Source organism: Lissotriton vulgaris, chromosome 2_2, assembly GCF_964263255.1.
Source record: "Lissotriton vulgaris chromosome 2_2, aLisVul1.2, whole genome shotgun sequence".
In the NCBI taxonomy this organism is placed as follows: domain Eukaryota; kingdom Metazoa; phylum Chordata; class Amphibia; order Caudata; family Salamandridae; genus Lissotriton; species Lissotriton vulgaris.
In genome coordinates, this window is record NC_141688.1 from 150,823,112 (window position 1) to 150,843,396 (window position 20,285).

General features: G+C 44.1%; 1 protein-coding gene across 1 annotated transcript in view; it reads left to right on the top strand.

Annotated features, from left to right (window-relative positions):
- The window catches only part of LIN7C (lin-7 cell polarity scaffold C), a 184,716-nt gene extending 167,715 nt beyond the window's left edge, over positions 1–17,001 (top strand). The window contains exon 5 of the mRNA XM_086959478.1: positions 13,977–17,001. Within this exon, the coding sequence (XP_086815604.1) occupies positions 13,977–14,132 (156 nt within the window). The 3' untranslated portion in view covers positions 14,133–17,001. The remainder of the gene's footprint in view (positions 1–13,976) is intronic.
- The last annotated feature ends 3,284 nt before the right edge of the window (positions 17,002–20,285 follow it).

Consider the following 20,285-nt stretch of genomic DNA (forward strand, 5'->3'; position numbering starts at 1 on the left):
AGCAAAGTTGATCCAGCAATGTGCCAGCCACATTTCTCGCACTATTCACCTCCTCCACAGCCTCGGATTCTCATTGAACTACGCAAAGTCTCATCTCCAACCCGCTCACGTACAACAGTACCTGGGAGCGACGATAGACACTTTGGTAGCAAAGGCACACCCAAACTCAGCAAGAATCAACAGCATTCAATTACTGATTCAGAAATTCAGACCCCAACACTCACTCCCAGCACGAGTGTTTATGCAGTTGATAGCCTCCTGCATCTTCATAGTCCCTCACTCGAGACTACACATGCGTCCGCTTCAGAAGTGCTTAGCACGACAGTGGAACCAGGCTCAAGGACGATTGAAAGACCTAGTGTTGGTGACCGGTCGCGCATACCACTCTCTGCTTTAGTGGAACCAACAAAACCTTTGCAGGGGACGACCGTTCCAAGAGCCTGTACCACAAATAGTGCTGACGACGGACGCATCTCTCCTGGGCTGGGGAGCGCCTGTCCTCCATTACACAGTACAGGGACTATGGAAGACACAGCAAAAGAAGATGCATATTAACCTATTGGAACTGATGGCAATCTTCATGGCAATGAAGGCGTTCAAGGTACATTTGTGCAACAAAGTCGTGTTGATCTGGACGGACAACATGACTGCCATGTACTACATACAGAAGCAGGGAGGGACACACTCTCCACAGTTGTCACACCTAGCGCAAAGCATGTGGAAGTGGGCCATTCAAAGGAACATATTCCTCATGGCGGAATACCTCCCAGGCAGGGACAACCAGATGGCGGATCTGCTCAGCAGACACAGCCACCAGATGCACGAGTGGGAGATGCATCCCTCAGTGCTACAACCGTACTTCCAGCAGTGGGGTCACCCAGAGATAGCCCTGTTCGCCACAAGGGAAAACGCAAAATGCCAAAGCTTTACCGCCAGGTTTCCACATCCGCAGTCTCAGGGCAATGCAATATGGATGAACTGGTCAGGCAGGTTTGCGTACGCTTTTCCCCCAGCCCCGCTCATACCACTAGTGGCATGCAAACTGCGACAACACTCCATGACACTCATCCTAGTTGCTCCAACGTGGGCGAGGCAACCATGGTACACCACGTTCCTAGAACTTTCCGTGGTGCCTCATCAGAGGCTGCGATTAACACCTAGTCTTTTAACGCAGAGCCATGGAGACATTCAGCCCCCAGATCCGCAACAGTTGAACCTTGCGATCTGGCTCCTGAAGTCATAGAGTTTGGTTACCTGAACTTGCCTCCTGACTGTATGGATATTATCAAAGAGGCAAGAAGACCTGCAACCAGAGCATGCTATGCGGCGAAGTGGAAACGATTTGTCATCTATTTTACCAATAATGACATAAATCTGCTGGATGCATCCACTCAAAACATCATATGTTACATTTACATAGATGCAATCTAGCCTACAGTTCCATGCGTATACATTCGGCTGCGGTGGCAGCTTATCTTCAGAACAGGCAACACCTTTCACTCTTCAGAGTACCTGCTATTAAAGCTTTTATGGAGGGACTCAAACGAGTGATTCCTCCGAGACATCCACCTACACCTGTCTAAAACCTCAACTTGGTTCTAACCAGACTAATGGGCCCACCTTTTGAACCTCTACACTCGTGTGAGACTCAATTCCTAACATGGAAAGTGGCTTTCTTAGTGGCGATTACATCACTTAGGAGAGTTAGTGAGCTACAAGCCCTAACTATTCTGGAGCCGTTCATACAAATTCATGCAAATAGGGTAGTGTTATGTACAAACCCTAAATTTATGCCAAAGGTGGTATCACAGTTTCACAGTTTCACATCAATCAGACTATCGAACTGCTAGTGTTCTTCCCAAATCCAGATTCAGTGGCAGAAAGAGCTCTACATACCCGGGATGTTAAAAGAGCTCTCCTGTACTATATAGACAGAACAAAACCTTTCAGGAAAACTAATCAACTGTTTGTTGCCTTTTCACCACAGTACAAGGGCAACCCCATTTCAAATTAGGTATAGCCAGATGGATTGTTAAGTGCATACAAATTTTTTATCAGAAAGCTAAACGAACATTAACAGTTCCCCCAAGGGCGCATTCCACACTCAAGTTAGGGGCATCCATGGCTTTCCTGGGAAACATTGCTCTAGAAGACATATGTAGAGCAGCCACATGGTCTACCATACATACATTTACCAAACACTACTGCGTAGATGTACACTCCAAACAGCAAGCAGCTGTAGGACAGGCTGTACTCAGGACTCTTTTTCAGGCTGGTGCAGCTGGCACGGGCAACCACCGCTAAGAGGGAGACTGCTATACATTCTATGCACAGATATGAATTCAGCAGCCGACATGCCTCGAACGGAAATGCTACTTACCAGTATACATCTGTTCTTGGCATGTAAGGCTGCTGACATTCATATCACCCTCCCTCCTCCCCGGTGCTTGTCGCAGCTGTAGCACTCAAAATTATTCTATAGCATGGACATCACTTACTGTATCATACTCCATCCCTGCTACAATGGCGAAAAACAATCTGAGGATGGAGAGGATGCCCATGCGCACTGTAGTCCGGGGGAGGAGCCACCTATCTCGTGATACTTCGAAGACTCATCCAGGACAACAATGTGCAATCATCCGGACCCAACACTAGGCGGAGATCTATGCACAGATATGAATGTCAGCAGCCCTACATGCCAAGAACAGATGCATACTGGTAAGTAGCATATTCCATATGTATATGTACATCCAAAGGTGGCCCGTTTATATGGTAATTGGGCGCTCTTACGGTGGTGCAACAGATCGGCAGAGCCACGCCGAAATATTTCCAAAACACCTTTCCTTTTCAAAGAAAGGAGACTCCTCGCACATGCAGCTATAAAGATTCACGCCCAAGTAGCAAACAACCAGCACCCCTACGCGTTTCAAGACAACCTGTCTCTTGTTCACGGGGAAAACACAAACCAAACGCCACATAGCAGCTGTTACATTTTCAAACAATGATTACTGACATAATTTCCTGCTTTGTGCCCCTAGGCATTCTGGTGATGGTAGTTCATGGCAAAAATTAATTTTTGTATAAAAACACACAAATCATTGCAATTTGGTCACATTATTCATTCTCCTGAATAATTGAAACTTCATCATTGTTTAAATAAAGGTTATATCAAATCCACAATAACATTCATTTTAGCGGTATTGTAGGACATCTACGCAATGACATTCAACATACGATCTGACCCTCCGGTGGGGCTACATCATCAATATCTAAATTAGGCTCAGAAATACATTCTGCTCTGTTCCTAAAAAATCAAGCCCTCCAGTGGGCAATAATCATGTTCCTTATCTCAATTTATAACATTTTTTATGTCAATTATAGATGTTATCCCAGATCCATTCAGTGAGCCTCACACTGTAATCTTGTCAGAAAACAATTCTATACAGCATAGACCAAACGATTTATAAAACAAATTATAAATAAAATAAACAATTAAACTGTACTTTCCAACCATCTCCTAAAAAAGCCTTGGGAAGTTTATTTAGGACAGGTTTCATTTTGACACATTTAATTCACACCATATTTACAATCAATGACTTGTGAGCCCACAATTTCAGGATGTGGTGTCTTCTCTAGTGTACAACAGTAACTTTACCCAGATATTATATACTTGGATGATATTTATAAGTGAGAATGTAACTCCTCATCCTGATTAAGCCCCATCGGGGTCAGAGTTCTAAAATTTAAGATATGCTTTGATTCTTTCAGTCTCAGAGTTCTCTCGCGGTCCCCACCTCTCACATTTAGTGGTACTTGCTCCACCGCATAAAATTTCAAACCTTGCCATTTGCTAGAGTGAAATTGTTCCATGTGTTTTGCAATGGCATTGCTTCTATCATTGTTTGTGGTTGCTCGAACATGTTCTAGGATGCGCTTTTTTAATTCACAGATCGTGCTGCCCATGTATTTAAGCGCACATGGGCATTCTACGATATAGATCACATATTGGCTTTTGCAATTAATTGATTGTTGAAGTTGCCATTTTTTCTTATTAGCCATTAACCCTGCTAATTTTAGACCGATATCTCTCCTTCCTTGGGCTGCAAAAGTAGCGGAGGCTCACGTTAATAACACTCTTGTGTACCTCCTGGAAAGTAATCACACCTTGGACCCCTCTCAGACGGGCTTCAGCCCGGGCCATAGTACCGAGACCGCGCTTTTGGCCGTCTGTGAACATCTGCGGTCGATTCTGGACAAGAGTCAAACAGCGGCGCTGATTTTGCTCGATCTCAGCGCCGCGTTTGATACTGTCTCCCATCAGATCTTACTTTGCAGGCTGGAGGAGGCGGGGGTAGTGGGCCTTGCTTTGGATTGGTTTCGTTCCTTTCTTGCGGACAGGACGTTCCAGGTTACTTCGCCCCCTTTCCTTTCGCATGTCCATGCTAGCAAGCACGGGGTTCCTCAGGGCTCTGCCTTGAGCCCCTGCTTGTTTAACATCAATGTCCAGCCTCTGGCAAGAGTGGCGCGTGAAGCCGGCTTGACCTTAGTGTCATATGCTGACGACACGCAATTGGTGGTTGCTCTCTCAGATGGTGGAGTCTGTGGTCCATTGCAGTTTCGTACTGGACTTGAGGCAATTTCGGAGTGGATGACCTCGAATTGTCTTCAATTAAATGCTAGCAAATCGGAAGTACTGCTGGTTGGCAAAAATAAGGACCTTTGGAGCTCACAGTGGTGGCCTACTTCTATGGGCAACGCGCCAACTCCCAAGCCAGTTGTAAAAAATCTGGGGATCTGGCTTGATTCTACTCTGGGGTTTCAGGACCACACCAAAACGGTGGCTGGCATTTGTTTTGGTCTCCTACGTGGCCTTAGGCCCATTTTGGGATTCTTTGATTCTGCCACTCGCCAACTGATAGTTCAGGCCACCATTCTCTCACGCATAGATTATGCGAATTCTCTGTTGTTAGGAGCCAACAAGGCGGACGTTCTCTGTCTGCAGAGAGTCCAAAATGCAGCGGCACGGGTCCTGTTTAGGCTCCCTACATTCTGTTCCGTGTCAGGTGCCATCAGGCAACTTCATTGGTTGCCTGTTCAAAAAAGGATCAAATTTAAAGCACTCTGTCTTACTTTTAGGATTTTAAAATTTTCTTCTCCTGAGATTCTATCCAATTTAATAACTCCTTATGTTCCCAACCGCCAGCTTCGCTTCTCTTAGCAGTGGTTCCCCGTGTGAAGCTGGCCAGAGCCGGGGGAAGTCTTTCTGCCTTTTGGCGGCTAGGCTGTGGAATTCGCTCCCTGCCTATGTTTGCCATTTGGATGGTCTGCTCCCCTTCCGTAAGGCCATCAAAACCCTCCTGTTTCCTGCCTAGACTGTGCCGCTGCCTTTGCCCTGCTTTTTGCCTCTAGCGGCGGGACGCCCCTTTGCTGGGGCAGCTGCGCGCTTTATAAAATTACGTTATTATTATTATTATCACTATCTCTGTGGTGTTTTTTGCGATCGCGCAAACCTTACATTTTGAACATTTCTTGAATCCCACTGATTTCAGCCAATTTTTAGATTTTGTGTTGGTGAAATGGCTGTGCACTAATTGATCTTTTAAATTGGTTGCACGTCGATATGTGATTTTAGGTGCGTTTCCAACAATTTCAGCCACTATTGGATCCAAGCATAAAATATTCCAATGTTTATTCAGGATTTTTTTGATCTGTTTGTTTTCAGTTGAAAACATGGTTATTAGACTAATTTCCTTATCATCTGATGTGTCTTTAGTTTTTACGTCAAGTAAATCTGTTCTCCTCATATGGTCCGGGATGCCCGCCACCCCTTCCACCACCAATCCCAATGGTAGGATACAGACACATTTTGAACTTTTGGAAGGCAGGGGAACCTCGCGACCCCCCCGGCCATATTTATTAAAATATGAAACAAAATTTAAAACTTTAAATTAAAAACGTTTCATTTATCATGTACAAAATTCAACTTTCATTACACTTGATGAAGACCGGTATCCAGGCTAACCTTAACAAATCTCTAATACAAAGATTTTCCTAACCGAGTCTAACATCATGACATCATAAATTGCATACGAATTTTGTACATCCTATCGTTAGGGGTCAACGGCAAGGTCTTAACCGGTGTCAGATTCCTATCACCAAATTTCCGCGCCCACGTGTGAGTGGCGCATGCGCAGAGGACTTTACCCTCGTAGCCAACAGTAACTTCCCTTGTCATGGGGGCCTCCTTCCACTCGGCGCCATCTTAAGGACATCCGAGTTCCCATGCGGGGTAACTGTAAGAAGGACAGTGTGGGCTCGCGCCCCCACCCCCCCTTTCCCCGCACTCTCTTCCGCCGCAGCGGATATCCGGCCCCCGGGAAAGCCATCTCCCCCTCGGAGGGGCCTATGGCCGTCTACCCCTGGGCGATCCCATCCGTAATGGGTGGCGCCCCCCCCCCCCCCCCCCCCCGTGGGAGGGACCAATGGCCGCCTCCCCCCGGGCGCTCCCATCCATAAAGGGTGGCGCCCCCACTAGGGACCTTGAAATCACTGCTCACCGATCATGACCTTACCGCCCGACCGAAGACTAAATAAATACGACAGTTAATGACCTACTAGTGGGAAAAAACCTATGCATAATTACATCACAGCTAGATATATCCCTCACTGCTACCCCCGCCCTTGTAGAGCGGATGTCCCAGAATAGTACCCAACATACTATAAACATTGCTACAAAGGAGAAAAGGTCCTATAACAGAGAAACCATTTTATTGCATACAGTTTATCACACTTCTACAAAGGAAAAAAGGCCTATAGACAAGTATTCAGTTGCATACACAATCTTGGAATCAATCTACAATGGGAGAAAAGGCCTAGACAAGACGTTTATGCATTACAATCAATTGCAAATCACAACTTTGTTTACTCCCAAACTTCTGCAACAGGGGCTGGTGGGTGGGTCAAAAAATCTGTTGCTTGTTCCCTTGAGGGCTCACGAGCGACGAGTGGTGCAGCCTTCAGAGCGCGGGAACAAGAGGACGCCTGCCTGGACCCCGGCGCCTTTTAACTTGCAGCGGGGAGGCGGGGCGGCATCCCCCTCCCGCCCAAAAGTGCACGGACTTCCGGGCGGGTGTTAGGACAATCCTCTTTGGCGGTGGGGGCGTGCTCCAACCACGCCACTTTATACATACCGGCCGGGGACACGCCCCCCGCCTGCAAAGGTTTCCTGGGCGGTCGGGGCACCCAGCCATACGTTCGGGGTGACCAAGAAGTCTCCCCTTTCCATAGGGTCCGGGATGCCCGCCACCCCTTCCACCACCAATCCCAATGGTAGGAGACAGACACATTTTGAACTTTTGGAAGGCAGGGGGCCTCGCGACCCCCCCGGCCATATTTATTAAAATATAAAACAAAATGTAAAACTTTAAATTAAAAACGTTTCATTTATCATGCACAAAATTCAACTTTCATTACACTTGATGAAGACAGGTAACCAGGCTAACCTTAACGTATCTCTAATACAAAGATTTTCCTAACCGAGTCTAACATCATGACATCATCTGAAAAACTAAAACTGGATAAAAAGATTAAAATATGGAAAGAGAATAACCTGCTGAATGACGACGAAGCCAAGTATCTAACCACAGCCCACCCAAAAACAGCGACTATATACTTTCTACCAAAAATCCATAAGCACCCGACAAAACCGCCTGGAAGACCGATAATTTCGGCTAAAGAATCTCTTTTAGAGCCCTTAGCCAACTATATCGATGTCTATCTGGTACCATATGTAAGGACATTGACATCTTACTTGCAAGATACAGGAGATTTATTGCGGCATATAGAAGACCTTCCGTGGGCGAATTCATACAAATTGATTTCTATGTATGTGGTGTGCTTATACACCAATATTAACAATGAAATGGGATTGAAAGCTTGTGAATTTTATTTGAAAGAACGGAATATCCAATTCTCCAATCACAACAAAATGCTATTGGAAATGATTAATATCTGTTCAACAGAAAATGTCTTTTTATTTGGAGATGAAGTATACAAACAAGTGAGCGGAACTGCAATGGATTTTGCCCATAGTCCCAGTTACGTATGCCTAACTATGAGATGGTGGGAGACCAACTATGCCTGGAATTCAAACGACGACCAATACGTCAGTAAGATTGTTATGTGGCTTCGTTATATAGACGATCTACTAATCATCTGGGACGGAAGCAGTGAAGACTTCGCTGAGTATTTCAATATCCTAAACAAAACAGATGTCTGCCATCAATTCCAGGATAAAGTGCTGACAGCCAATCAGATCTCACGATGATATGTATGGTTAGGCTCCGCCCAGATATGGATGTTTTTTCTTCTTCAAATTTCTTAGGAACTACAGAACAGATTTACACCATATAACAATAAGAGTTCTTTCTGAACCAAGGGCTACATTTTTGCCAAATTTGGTGTAATTCCGTTCAGCAGTTTGGTCTGTAGCCATGTCTAAAGTTTCCTATGGAAAATACCATGGAGAAAACAGGTTTTGGGACCCCCTTTTTTCTCAGCCCCAGCTTGCCGAATCACCCCAAACTTTCAAGATAGGAGCGGACCGGAGCGCCCCACGAGTTTTTAAAATGTTGCGAAGATTCGTCAATCGGCGCCAAAGTTATTGGGAATAGAATGTTGCGATTTCCTATTGTAACTAGGTCCTAACTATAACTAGCGACCGCGAGTAGGTGATGTGTATATATAGATATATATACATACATACATACATGGGTAGTTGTTCCTTTCAAGTGGTGGCTTCTCAGCTACCAGGTGCAGGATCTCCTGGTCTTTAGAATAAAACTAAAGACCTGGCTTTCTCAATATTAGAATGAGGTCTACCTCCCTTGTTGTACACTGCTGATCCTGTGGTCTTTTTAGCCCCGGGACACTCTGTGGAGTAGCCGCGCGCTTTATAAATGCCCAGTAACATAACGTGTGTGTGATTTAAAGTTTAGAAGGTGTTATTGCACTCCTGTCACCCATTCGCCTGGAAGGCATGAAAAACTGGGTGGAAACTGATGTCAGCAGTTGACGTGGGCCTCTTATAGCTCCATTATTATCACGCTGAGCCATATGCAGAGCCGTGCGCATTGTGACGTCCTCTTAGTCGTAAGAGAGCTGTCGAAAAAAGTTTAAATGGAATGTGGTGCATTTTGATATTAAAAATGTGAGGTATCCAAAGGTAGATACTGTACGCACCAGAAAAAGCTTTACCGAAGGTAAGTAACATTTTCTTCTGATCAACAGGCGCCTTGAATGTATGATGGAAGATAGTCTGAATCCACTTCAAGTGAATATGGCCAACAGCTCTACATGTTGGTCTCAATTACAACTGTCACTGTGAGGACGCATACAATTGGTCAAAATGGTTCTAGCACTAAGTTTTAGCTATTCCCTGGGCATGTTACCACCACTTTACTGATCCTAAAACATAGAGATATTGACCAGGTAATCAAATCCTTCATCTGTGGAAACATGTAGCCTAGCTTAAAGATATCTAAACTTTGTGCAAAAAGACACTCAGGCGGACTTAGACCTAAAGCATATTAAATCCTACTACCAAGCACTTCACCTGTCTGAAGCTACATATATGCTTCCCTGAACCACTGAGGTTCATCTGTGGATAGCATTAGAGATGCACTAGTTGAAAACCCAACAGTCCTCCATTATACACCAATCTTACTAACCAGTAACCCAGGGTTGCCGAAGATGTTGCATAAGCATACAAATGTTGATCATTATGTTCACAAACACACCCATTTTGCATAATACACACGTATATGCATAGGAGGCCTTGGTCAGCCCAGGCATGCATATGCTGGATCAGTTATTGGCGAATGATGAAATGAGAAAGTTTCACGCACTTGAGGATTAATTCAACCCTAGTACCTAACACCTGCAGTTCACACACTGTCTCAAGGGCTGACTTTAGAGCAGGGGTCTTAAAACTGTGGGGCACGACCCCCAGGGGGGCCGTGGAGTGATAGGAAGGGGGTCGCGGATTCCCTTCACACTTCTGCCCAGGCCTATAGCTTCAGCCCCCCTCCTTCCCCGTAGTGTCTCTCAGCCTGGGCTGCTGCAGTGCAGCTCGCGCTGCTGGGGGCTCGGCTGGGAGGTGTCTGGAGTCTTATCCCCAGCCGCCTGAGCTTTTCACAGGTCTTCAAAGACCATGTGCATATTTACATGCCTTTGTTAACTAGTTACCTAGGCTTAGTTTTTTTAATGGCTCCAGTACCCCCTGGGCCCCCACTCTGCCTATTCCTTACATTTGTATTTTTACACTTACTGCTGTAGTGTGAGAATGCATTTAATGAAAAGAAATATAAAGTTGGGTAGCCAAAAGAAAAAATTGCTTGCTGTGTGTGTTGTTTAAAGAGACCTGCTCTTGACACTAAATAGTTATAAATAAAAAAGTATATTAATTAGCTATGTGACTTTTCTGTCTTTGTTCTCTTTAATTATCAGTCATGGATCATTGAGGCAGCCCTAGAACACAATTAAAAGTGCTTTCTATTTATATTTGCTGTTTCAAGTATTCACAGATAAGTGCTAAAAATACAGCTTTAGGTGACTGCTTATTTCTGGGCCTTCAAAATAATGAGCTGTATAAGCACATTATTTATTTCCTCCACCCTCGATCCCTGATTAATGCCATTATAGCAATAGTTTAACTTATATCTGAAACCCTACGCTTCAAGTTTCTGGGAATGCACCCTGCATTCAGACAACTCAATCCTCATTCTCGCCTTCACTTTCATGCTCGCCCTGCACTCACACTGATCACCATTCACTAATAGTGATCACAATGCACTCACAGTGATCACAATGCACTCACAGTGATCACAATGCTCTCACAGTGATCACAATGCACTCCCACTGATCACAATGCACTCCCACTGATCACAATGCACTCCCACTGATCACAATGCACTCCCACTGATCAGCATGCACTCACACCATTCACCCGCTCACCCTGCACTCCCACTGATCACCATGCACTCCCACTGATCACCATGCACTCACACTGATCACCCTGCACTCACAACATTCACCCGCTCACCCTGCACTCACAGTGATCACAATGCACTCACACTGATCACAATACACTCACATCATTCACTCGTTTACCCTGCACTCACACCATTCACCCGCTCACCCTGCACTCACAGTGATCACAATGCACTCACACTGATCCCCATGCACTCACAACTGAACTCAGTGATCACTCTGCGCTAACAATGCGCTTGCGTTGTTCACCCTGTACCTCACCCTGCAGTCATATGAGCACACTACTCACCCTGCACTTATGTGACACTTCACTAACCTGTCCCCCCTCACTGCTCAATCTGTAGCTCACTCAAACCAATCAATCAATCAATCAATCATGACACTTGTATAGCGCGCTACTAACCCGGAAGGGTCTCAAGGCGCTTGGGTTGGGAGGGGTACGTTACTACTCGAAGAGCCAGGTCTTGAGTTGCTTCCTGAAGGAGAGATGGCCCTGGGTTAGCCGTAGGTGGATGGGGAGGGAGTTCCATGTCTTGGCTGCCAGGTAGGAGAAGGATCTTCCACCGGCAGTAACTCTGCGAATGCGTGGAACGGCAGCGAGGGCTAGGCTGGTCGACCGTAGCTGGCGGGTGGGCGAGTAGAAGGTCAGGCGGTTGTTGAGGTACTTGGGGCCCAGGTCGTAGAGAGCCTTGTGTGCGTGGGTGAGGAGTCTGAACGTGATGCTCTTGCTGACGTGGAGCCAGTGCAGGTCTCTCAGGTGGTCGGAGATGTGGCTGTGTCAGGGGATGTCCAGGACGAGTCGTGCGGAGGCGTTCTGGATGCGTTGGGAGTCTTTTCTGAAGTTTGGCTGTGGTTCCGGTGTAGAGGGTGTTTCCGTTGTCCAGTCGGCTGGTGATGAGCGCCTGGGTGAATGTATTCCTGGTTTCGGTGGGGATCCATCTGAAGATCTTTCGGAGCATGCGCAGGGTGTTGAAACAAGGCCCTCACTAACCATGCATTAGTTCGCTCCACTCTGCTCTAACAGCCGAACCCAAATTCATATGGTCACCTCACTCACCCTGCAGCCACTCCTTTTACCCTACTCTCACACTGTTGCATCGCTCACCGTGCTGTCACTTGGGTACTCTTGTCACCCACACAGGGTTTAGAAATTTTTGTCAGGAGGCGGTCCTTACGCCTGAAAAGGTTGACAGGGGGGTCTCGGCATCTAAAAGTTTGAAGACCTCTGCTTTAGAGTAACCCGTGGACCATGCCTTATTCCCCAATACTGCATTATCTAAAAAGGTGAAGATCAACATAGAGGGGTAATGCTGGTCTGTACAGAGTCTTAATTGACGTCTTATCTCTATAGCAAGAAAGAAAAACTTCTGTAACTTAATGCAAGTGCTCCTCGGTCATGAGTTATGCAGAGAAGACTGGTTCCAACTCATATGGACACATTAAGCGGACATTAGTTAAGTGCATCTAAAAGGTAGCTACTTTAAAACTCTACACAGCTGGAAGTGATTGAAAGTGCCCAAAGCCAAATGGACTAATGACTCCCTGTGTTGAAGATGTGCACGACTTGTCCTGTCCCAGGCAAACCTAATTTTGGACAGCAGTCTGGGACACGCTACTCTGTTCCTCTCAATACTCCCTAATACTAGGCATTTGCAAAACTGGAGTCTATTGCTTTCGTGTTACTTTGTGAAATTTAAGGTGAATTACATGTAATTGCACTTAATAGCAAATCCAACATTTAGCTAGTTAGATTTTTTTTTTTTATGAAAGTTTTTCTCTTCTTTGATGTAACGTCCTATACATAAAGGTGCTTGTTGTACTCTTGCTATTATATTACGGTCCTCTACACTTTGGTGAAATCTGGCATATCAGTTAGGGGACTGGCTAAAATCTGAGGTTGTCCTCCTGCGACCATCCAGTCCATCCTTAACTTGGCAATCCTATTTATTTAGATGATGAATGTCATCCTTTTCCCAGATAGGGCAGTATTTCGACGTCTTTAGATCGCCAGATAAAGGTATTTGTCAGGTTACATTTGTAACTCTAAAAATTGAGCCCCTCTTTAAGAGGACAGATCAGGCACCAAGTGAAAAGTACCTCCTTGAAGTTAAGAAGTATTTTATGGTCATATAATGCTATCTCTGGATCTGGTGGCATGAAGCTCAAAGGCCAGCCAGTTTGGCGCTGTCACTTCACCCATTAGATTGTGAGTAAGACCTGTGTACTTTTCTAGCTGTTTCACTGTTCACTACTCGATGATCAAAGTAAGAAGCGTTTCACCAACCTGTGCGGAGATATCGTGCTGGATTTACATCATAGGCCTTTACATCACACAGGTGAAATCTCGCGGACTTTTCCCAGTATTGTCCGACCACTAGTTAGTATACGTTTATGCCTCGCGTTCACTGCAACCGCGCAATATTTCTCCACAAGTACTTGTGAGGTTTTCAGTCTTTTTCCACTGGACTTTGAAACTGGATGGCTGAACAATTTAATAGCGGCACACGTCCTGATTTTATTGTGCAAACTGACATGCAGAATACTGTGAAAACTACCAGTAGCCATGGAGTACAAGAATTACAAGATGTTTCCAAGGGGAAATCTGTGCAGCTTTGTAAACCCCATACATAACATGCTGGTATGTAGGCTTTCCAGCGAACTCTGCATATGAACTTATTTTTGTACGAAAAACGAAAGCCTTCATGCCTTGGGTTTTAATGGCTAGTTTGTGTGTGCATTGGGATGTATGTATTCGTATATTCATGTTTATATGATGAGCACGACCCAAAGATTTGACCGTAACGCCCCTACAGATTTTGTCAATGTTACCAGACGTGTATTGCTAATCTTGCTCTTGTCAGAAGATACTGTGGTCTTAGAGCCCTGCTTCCCATGCACGCAGCATTACTCCCTGTTTTCTGTTTCAGAGCGTGGAAGGAGAGCACCACGAGAAAGCAGTCGAACTTCTCAAAGCGTCCCAAGGGAAGGTGAAGCTAGTCGTGCGCTACACACCAAGAGTACTTGAAGAAATGGAGTCACGATTTGAAAAGATGAGATCTGCGAAACGTAGACAGCAAAACTAAAAATTTGTCATGCTGTAAAAGTTCCACTTTATATTAAATTGGTTTATTGTCTGACCGATGAATGCACTGCCCAAAATGAAGAAGGATTTTATTGTAGAGTACTCTTTGCAGTTCTAAGCAGCATGTTCTCATGTACATCATCACTGATGTTCGCAACGAAGGCTGTTGGTCTTTCTTATAAGAAAGGGTTATACGTTTACGTGGGCACTTACATAACTTGTCTAAACTTTGTGCGCAAACCTAAAGTTTGTGATATGCATTTTCAATAGGTAAAGAGTACACGTGAAATCATCGTCATTCTGCAAAATATTTGTTTTTTTCTGTTCGTGGCTATCCTCGTACACTGTTCAAAATATATACGACAGGACAATTTGCAATAAGCTTCGTCCAATTCTCATAGTCTATCACAGAGGGGGAGAAATGCCTGTTTGGTATTTTACACGATTAACTTTCACATTTTGAAATCTAACTTTGGTACAAAACTTTTTATTCGTGAACTTTTTTCTATTATTCGGCAGTAAAAGTATATATTTATCTCTAAAAAGTTTATGTATAAATGCATCCCTGCTGAAATAATATTTTGAGAATAATATTTTAAAAGATTATTTGATATATTTCCCATTTTAAACTGGGAATGTACTTTTTTTCATTTAATCATTATTCATACAAGCATAGGGGAAATTTTTAAAACTCATAACCCCCTTTTTTCCTATCCAATTTGAGAATAAATTAGCAATAATGTTTGGTTCACTCAAACAAATTAACCTGTACATCTCAGTTTTTGTAAGTCATCATAAATACCTAATGATAAATCCTCACACTACAATGCAAATTCAGTGCAAAAAACAGAGCAATATATGAATTGAATTGTTGCAGTTGCAATGTCTTTGTGATTCAGCATTCAGTAATCATTGCATGTATCTGATCTAGGTTTGTGAATTCTAGTTCCAGGTGTCATTATTAGGAAAAAACACTGTCATACTTGTGCTAATTTAAATGGAGATCCGGTAAAAATCCCATACTTCAGATTAAAGCCAGACGTGAATGGGTGGTTTCACACTTGGTGAGATCGTAGCCTCTATGACACCGACTCAATGTCACAGGTGTTGATGACTGACCTTCAGGAATCTGTTGGTTTCATACGATCCTTCTGCTACCAACGGAACATAACCAGCGGGCTAGATGGGACGAGCACTATTGAACCCGTGGTGGCGGTCCAACCACCGCCACACTGCAGGGCTGACCGCAGTATTATGAGTGTGGCAGTAGGATCGCTGCGACCGCCAGAGATCAAGGATCCCTTCGCGGTGGCACAGCGGTCAGGCATAGTAATGTGCTGGTGGTGCCACTGCAGCACCGCCAAGCATTTTACGAGTTACCTTTTCACCACTCTTTCCAAAAAGAGTGGCGGAGAGGCACAGGGCCCCCTGATGCTCCAGGGAGTGCATGCAGGGGGGCACATGTGCTCCCTGTAAATATGCACCCCAGTTGCTGTATGGTGTGACATGCAATGCACCACATGGTCCATGCTGCGGTGGTGCCTGTCTAAGGCTCTCCTGTGAGCCTTAAACAGGCATTGCTGCAGCACCATCCACCATCCACCATGGCTTTGGCAGTCCTCCTGCGGAGCGCAGCCATGGCTGCCACCAGGCGGACTGCCAAATTCATAATAAGGCCCCCAGTTTATGTGCTACCCTAGCTTGGACCTCTAGACTGGAACTGGTGATTTCTACCACAACCATTGTTCCGTGAACTGTGGCCGATGGTGCTCCGGAATGGACCGGGGCGGTTTTTGGTGAGTGTCAAGTTGATTGCTGGCAGAGACAATACAATGATGCTTCCCGGCCATCACGCGGGTGTTTCTCATTAGCCTCCCGCTCTCCCACAAGACGGAAGGCTTTTACATAGTCTGGTGTGCCGGACAATGGGCTTTATAGGTGGATGTTCGGAAGAGGTCCGTTTTCTTGTCTTGTCTTTAAATTGTCCCTCTTATTATCAACAACAATGAAAAACACTTATTATAAAAAGTACGATTGTTAACCCCTGAAGTAAGACCATATTTTGTAAAACATTTACTTTACTAAATTTAGATTCCGGTGCTAGAGATCATGTTGGTATTTTTTTACATTCTGAATATCCAACATTTAAGCAATTCTAAATCTGAATGGAGACGCTTCGGGGTGCCTATTACCTTTTCTTTTACCTGCTATTATCCCGTTTGGCCACTGGAGGTCACTGCAGCGCAATTAAAAGCTCTGCTTCGGTACAGTTCCTGTGTTAGAGGAACCGTGTGCTCCATGGATACATTAATTTCTCGTTAGATAAAGCAATCGTGCTACAGACTAAATAATTGTTCCATTTATAACAAGCGTCAGCAGGTACAACGATCTGGGTAGGACTACACCACAGTTTTTGTCTGTAGATATGTGTTGATGGTGAAGTTACCATGTGTTCACCCGGGCCGGGTTTGTTGGGAGGGGGTCAGGGGGGGTTCAAAAGTAGATCTGATTATAAACACTTTTTGCATGTTTGTAAACACTGAGAACCGTTTCTGTTGTTGGTGCTTTTGGTTGTAGGGAGTATGAGACACTAAATGTACTCGTTTATATATTTAGATTCTATTGAGCACTGAATTGCATGATTGGACATGAATGTGTTTAGTTCAATGTTAAAGATTCCTGTCTTGGATCATGTGGTTAAAATATATATTTTTATTAAGAGATTAATGTTAAACTATTGAGACCAAAATCAGTAGCCTAGAGATTGTGTATTAAGATATTTCTTTTATTTAACTGTGAAACATTAAAAAAGTGTTTTAGAAACGTGGATTATGAAGAAGAGTGTTAATAAAGGTAAATATATAATGCTGTGTATGGCTTGATTAAATGCTTCTCTGTTCAACTCAGCGATTCTCCTTTGTATGATGACAAACTATGGTAAACAATCTTCTGATGAAAAAACGTTGCACAATTGAGAGCATAACATGGAGCACACGTGCCCCGAAAATATGGCAACATGAAGGCGCTCTTGAAATCAACAGAAGAAATGAGGACTATTCTGGATCTTGGCGGAAAAGCGGCCCTGATCCTGCTAGATCTTTCTGCAGCATTCCACACGGTCCATCACGTATTGTTGATGGATCTGCTGCAGGAGATCGGGGTTCCGGGCGCGGCCTGGAGACTTTTAAAATCATTTCTGTCTAACCGGACCCAGCAGGTGGCGATGGGAGAATTTGTATCTAAACCTTTTTCATTACCATGTGGGGTCCCTCAAGGGTCCTCACTGAGTCAGACACTTTTCAATATTTATGTGTCCTCCCTCGCACCCCTAATTCAGTCCTTTGGGTTTAGCCTTACTAGCTATGCTGACAACCCCAAATAGTGGTGTCTCTCCTTCCGGCAGAGTCTAAAAGCACAGAAATCCACTTTAACGACTGCATGAATGCAGTAGGGACTTAGATGGCCCAGAACTGCCTCAAGTTAAATTCTAACAAGACAGAGTTGGTATGTTTTGGGAATGATGCCAACTTCTGGACGCCAGACTGGTGGGCTGATACTCTGGGTCCTCTTCCCGTAACTATCAAGAAGGTAAAAAATCTTGGGGATTGGATAGATCAGAAGCTCAGTTTTAAAGACCAGGTTAATTCTGTGGCTTCTGCCACGTCCTATGCCCTGAGGTCCTGTAAGAAAATTCTGCCTCTGCACCCGTCCGAATGTCGTAAAACAGTGATTACAGCTCTCACCATGTCGAGGCTGGATTACTGTAACAGTCTGTACTTTACCATTCAGGAAGGTTCATTGTAGAAGTTACAACTCTTACAGAATGCAGCTGCCAGACTGCTGTTGGGCATTCCTAAATATGCTCCAATAGCGGATGAGATTCGAAAATTACACTGGCTTCCACTCAGGAAGCGTACCATGTTCAAGGTGATGTGTTTAGTACACAAGGCCCTTTACGGAGCAGGCTCGGCTTATCTAAAAGAACGCCTTTATTGGTATACGCCAAGCAGACTATTACGCTCATCAGATGCCAAATTGGTTCATGTCCCATTTGTCAGAAAGGCCACCAGGGATGGTAAAAGCTTTGTGGCAAATGCAGCCAAAGCATTAAAGAAGCTTCCCCGTCGGCTCAGAGCTATTTCAAAACTTTTCATCTTTCGAAAGAACTTAAAAACCTGGTTGTTTTCAGAATAGTTAACTAAGTATCTTGCTTGGCTCGGTCCCTCTGGAGAGATTTCACATAGCGCCAGAACACCCATGGGTAACAGCGCGCTCTATAAATGTCATAAACAAATAAATAAATAAGAGTATAAAACGAAATGGAGCACCTGAGTCTCTGGCTTTCATTTTGCTACCTGCCCCTTACACCCGTTGCTGCCAGTTCCTGGTCTCAGTTTTTGTTATTTACGTTTTTACTGTTCATGTTTTTTTTGTTTGTTTTTTGACGAGGGCTTCTGCAAAGATCTCATGGGCCACTCACTTGCAGCTTGATGCCAATCGCCCATGTTGAAAAGATGAATTAAAAATGCTAAAATGGCAGCCCGTGCATTACTCATGATGCATGCTCATTCATCGGCAGCCACTTTGGTATGTTTTTCTTAATTAGAAAACCCATTGGTCTGAAAGTGTCGTGCCACACTGACCACCATTTGCCTCTATCTGTATCATCCCGCATTTAGGTGTTGTGAGCCCCACTAGGCGTTGTTTCAGTCCACTTTCCATGCCCTTTCCAACATTGCAAAATTCTAACACAATGGCAATTAAAGTAAAATTGCATTGCACGGGCTCAATCGAGCCATTGCTAAACTTGTGGCGCTTAACTCCTGGTGGTCTAACTGCCTCAAACCCCACTCAAAAACACTTGTTTTGAAACATAGAATCCGGTGAGAAGCACTCCGAATCTGTCTCAATATATCTTCATTAAAAAAAATTCCCTGTCATGCTTAGGGTGGCATATCTGTATACAGTATAAAGATACAAGAAGTAGGAAAAAAAAGATGATTTCTGCTTCTGAAGATTGAAGGCGTTTTTCATTGGATGATCCTAGAAGCAATAGGTCGTATATCTTATGTTTAATTTTCCTGCTGAGAGGACAAATATTTTAGGCTTTTTTGCCTTGACTTCCATGAATTAGATAGTTCAATACAGATTTGAAGCGCTGCACACAGGATTCTATGTTTCCAACACTGTAGCCAAGTCAGGGGAAGAACAAGTGTTGATGAGTATTACTCATACAGTGTTGAAGTTGTTTAATTTGGCGGCTATCGTTAGCACCCTGTAAAGAGTGAACTGAGCAGGAAAGGAGGGCGATTGGTAGTCTGTACCCTAAAATCGTTACTCTTAGGCCCTTTTTAATATCGCAAAAAAGGTATGTGATGGAGAGGGCTGCAAGTGCACATTAATTTGACCAGAAACAATATGATGAATACAGGAATCTTTAACGATCACTCTGTTAGCCTGCTTGCCTATCTTTTCTGGCAGCCCAAGAGGTCGGAAAATAACTACTTTATACATTTTCACCTCGTCTTCCGGCAACTTTCAGAGAAGCCTAAATGCTTCTTTAGGGTATTGGAAACATGTGTTTTCTAAAAGCCTTAATTTAGCAATATATAGAGAACATATTGTTTGGTTTCTGAATAAACAATTGAAGGTTCAATTAATACCATCCCTAAAAGTGATTTTGCATAGTTTGATAGGAATATTCTAACAAAGCATGGTCAACTTATTTTTCATTTGCTACTTTAATTGTATGATCTCTAATTAGAACTTTGTGGAAATCGCCAACCACTCCCACATTTGATCAATGGCGCAATAAAATGTGCAAGATTAGTAAATTGGAATAGGCTGTATTTATTGTAATCCAAATGAATATTTCTATGAAAAGATAGTGTGCAATGCCTACTAAAATGTAATGGTTATCATTCAATTCACATGTCTGCGGTATTTCTTCCAATATGTGTTCTTAAACTTTTGTTCATTATGAAAGTTTTCAGCATTCCCCTGGAAAAAAATGTAGGAAAGAGTAAACCCCTGATGTGCGAGAGGATTGCAGGTCATAGTACAACGAAGCCCAGAGGGAAGAAAGTATGCCAACCAGAAACAAAAGGCCACTCCTGCACATCCCAAATGCTATCTTCACCACAAGGTCCCTGAA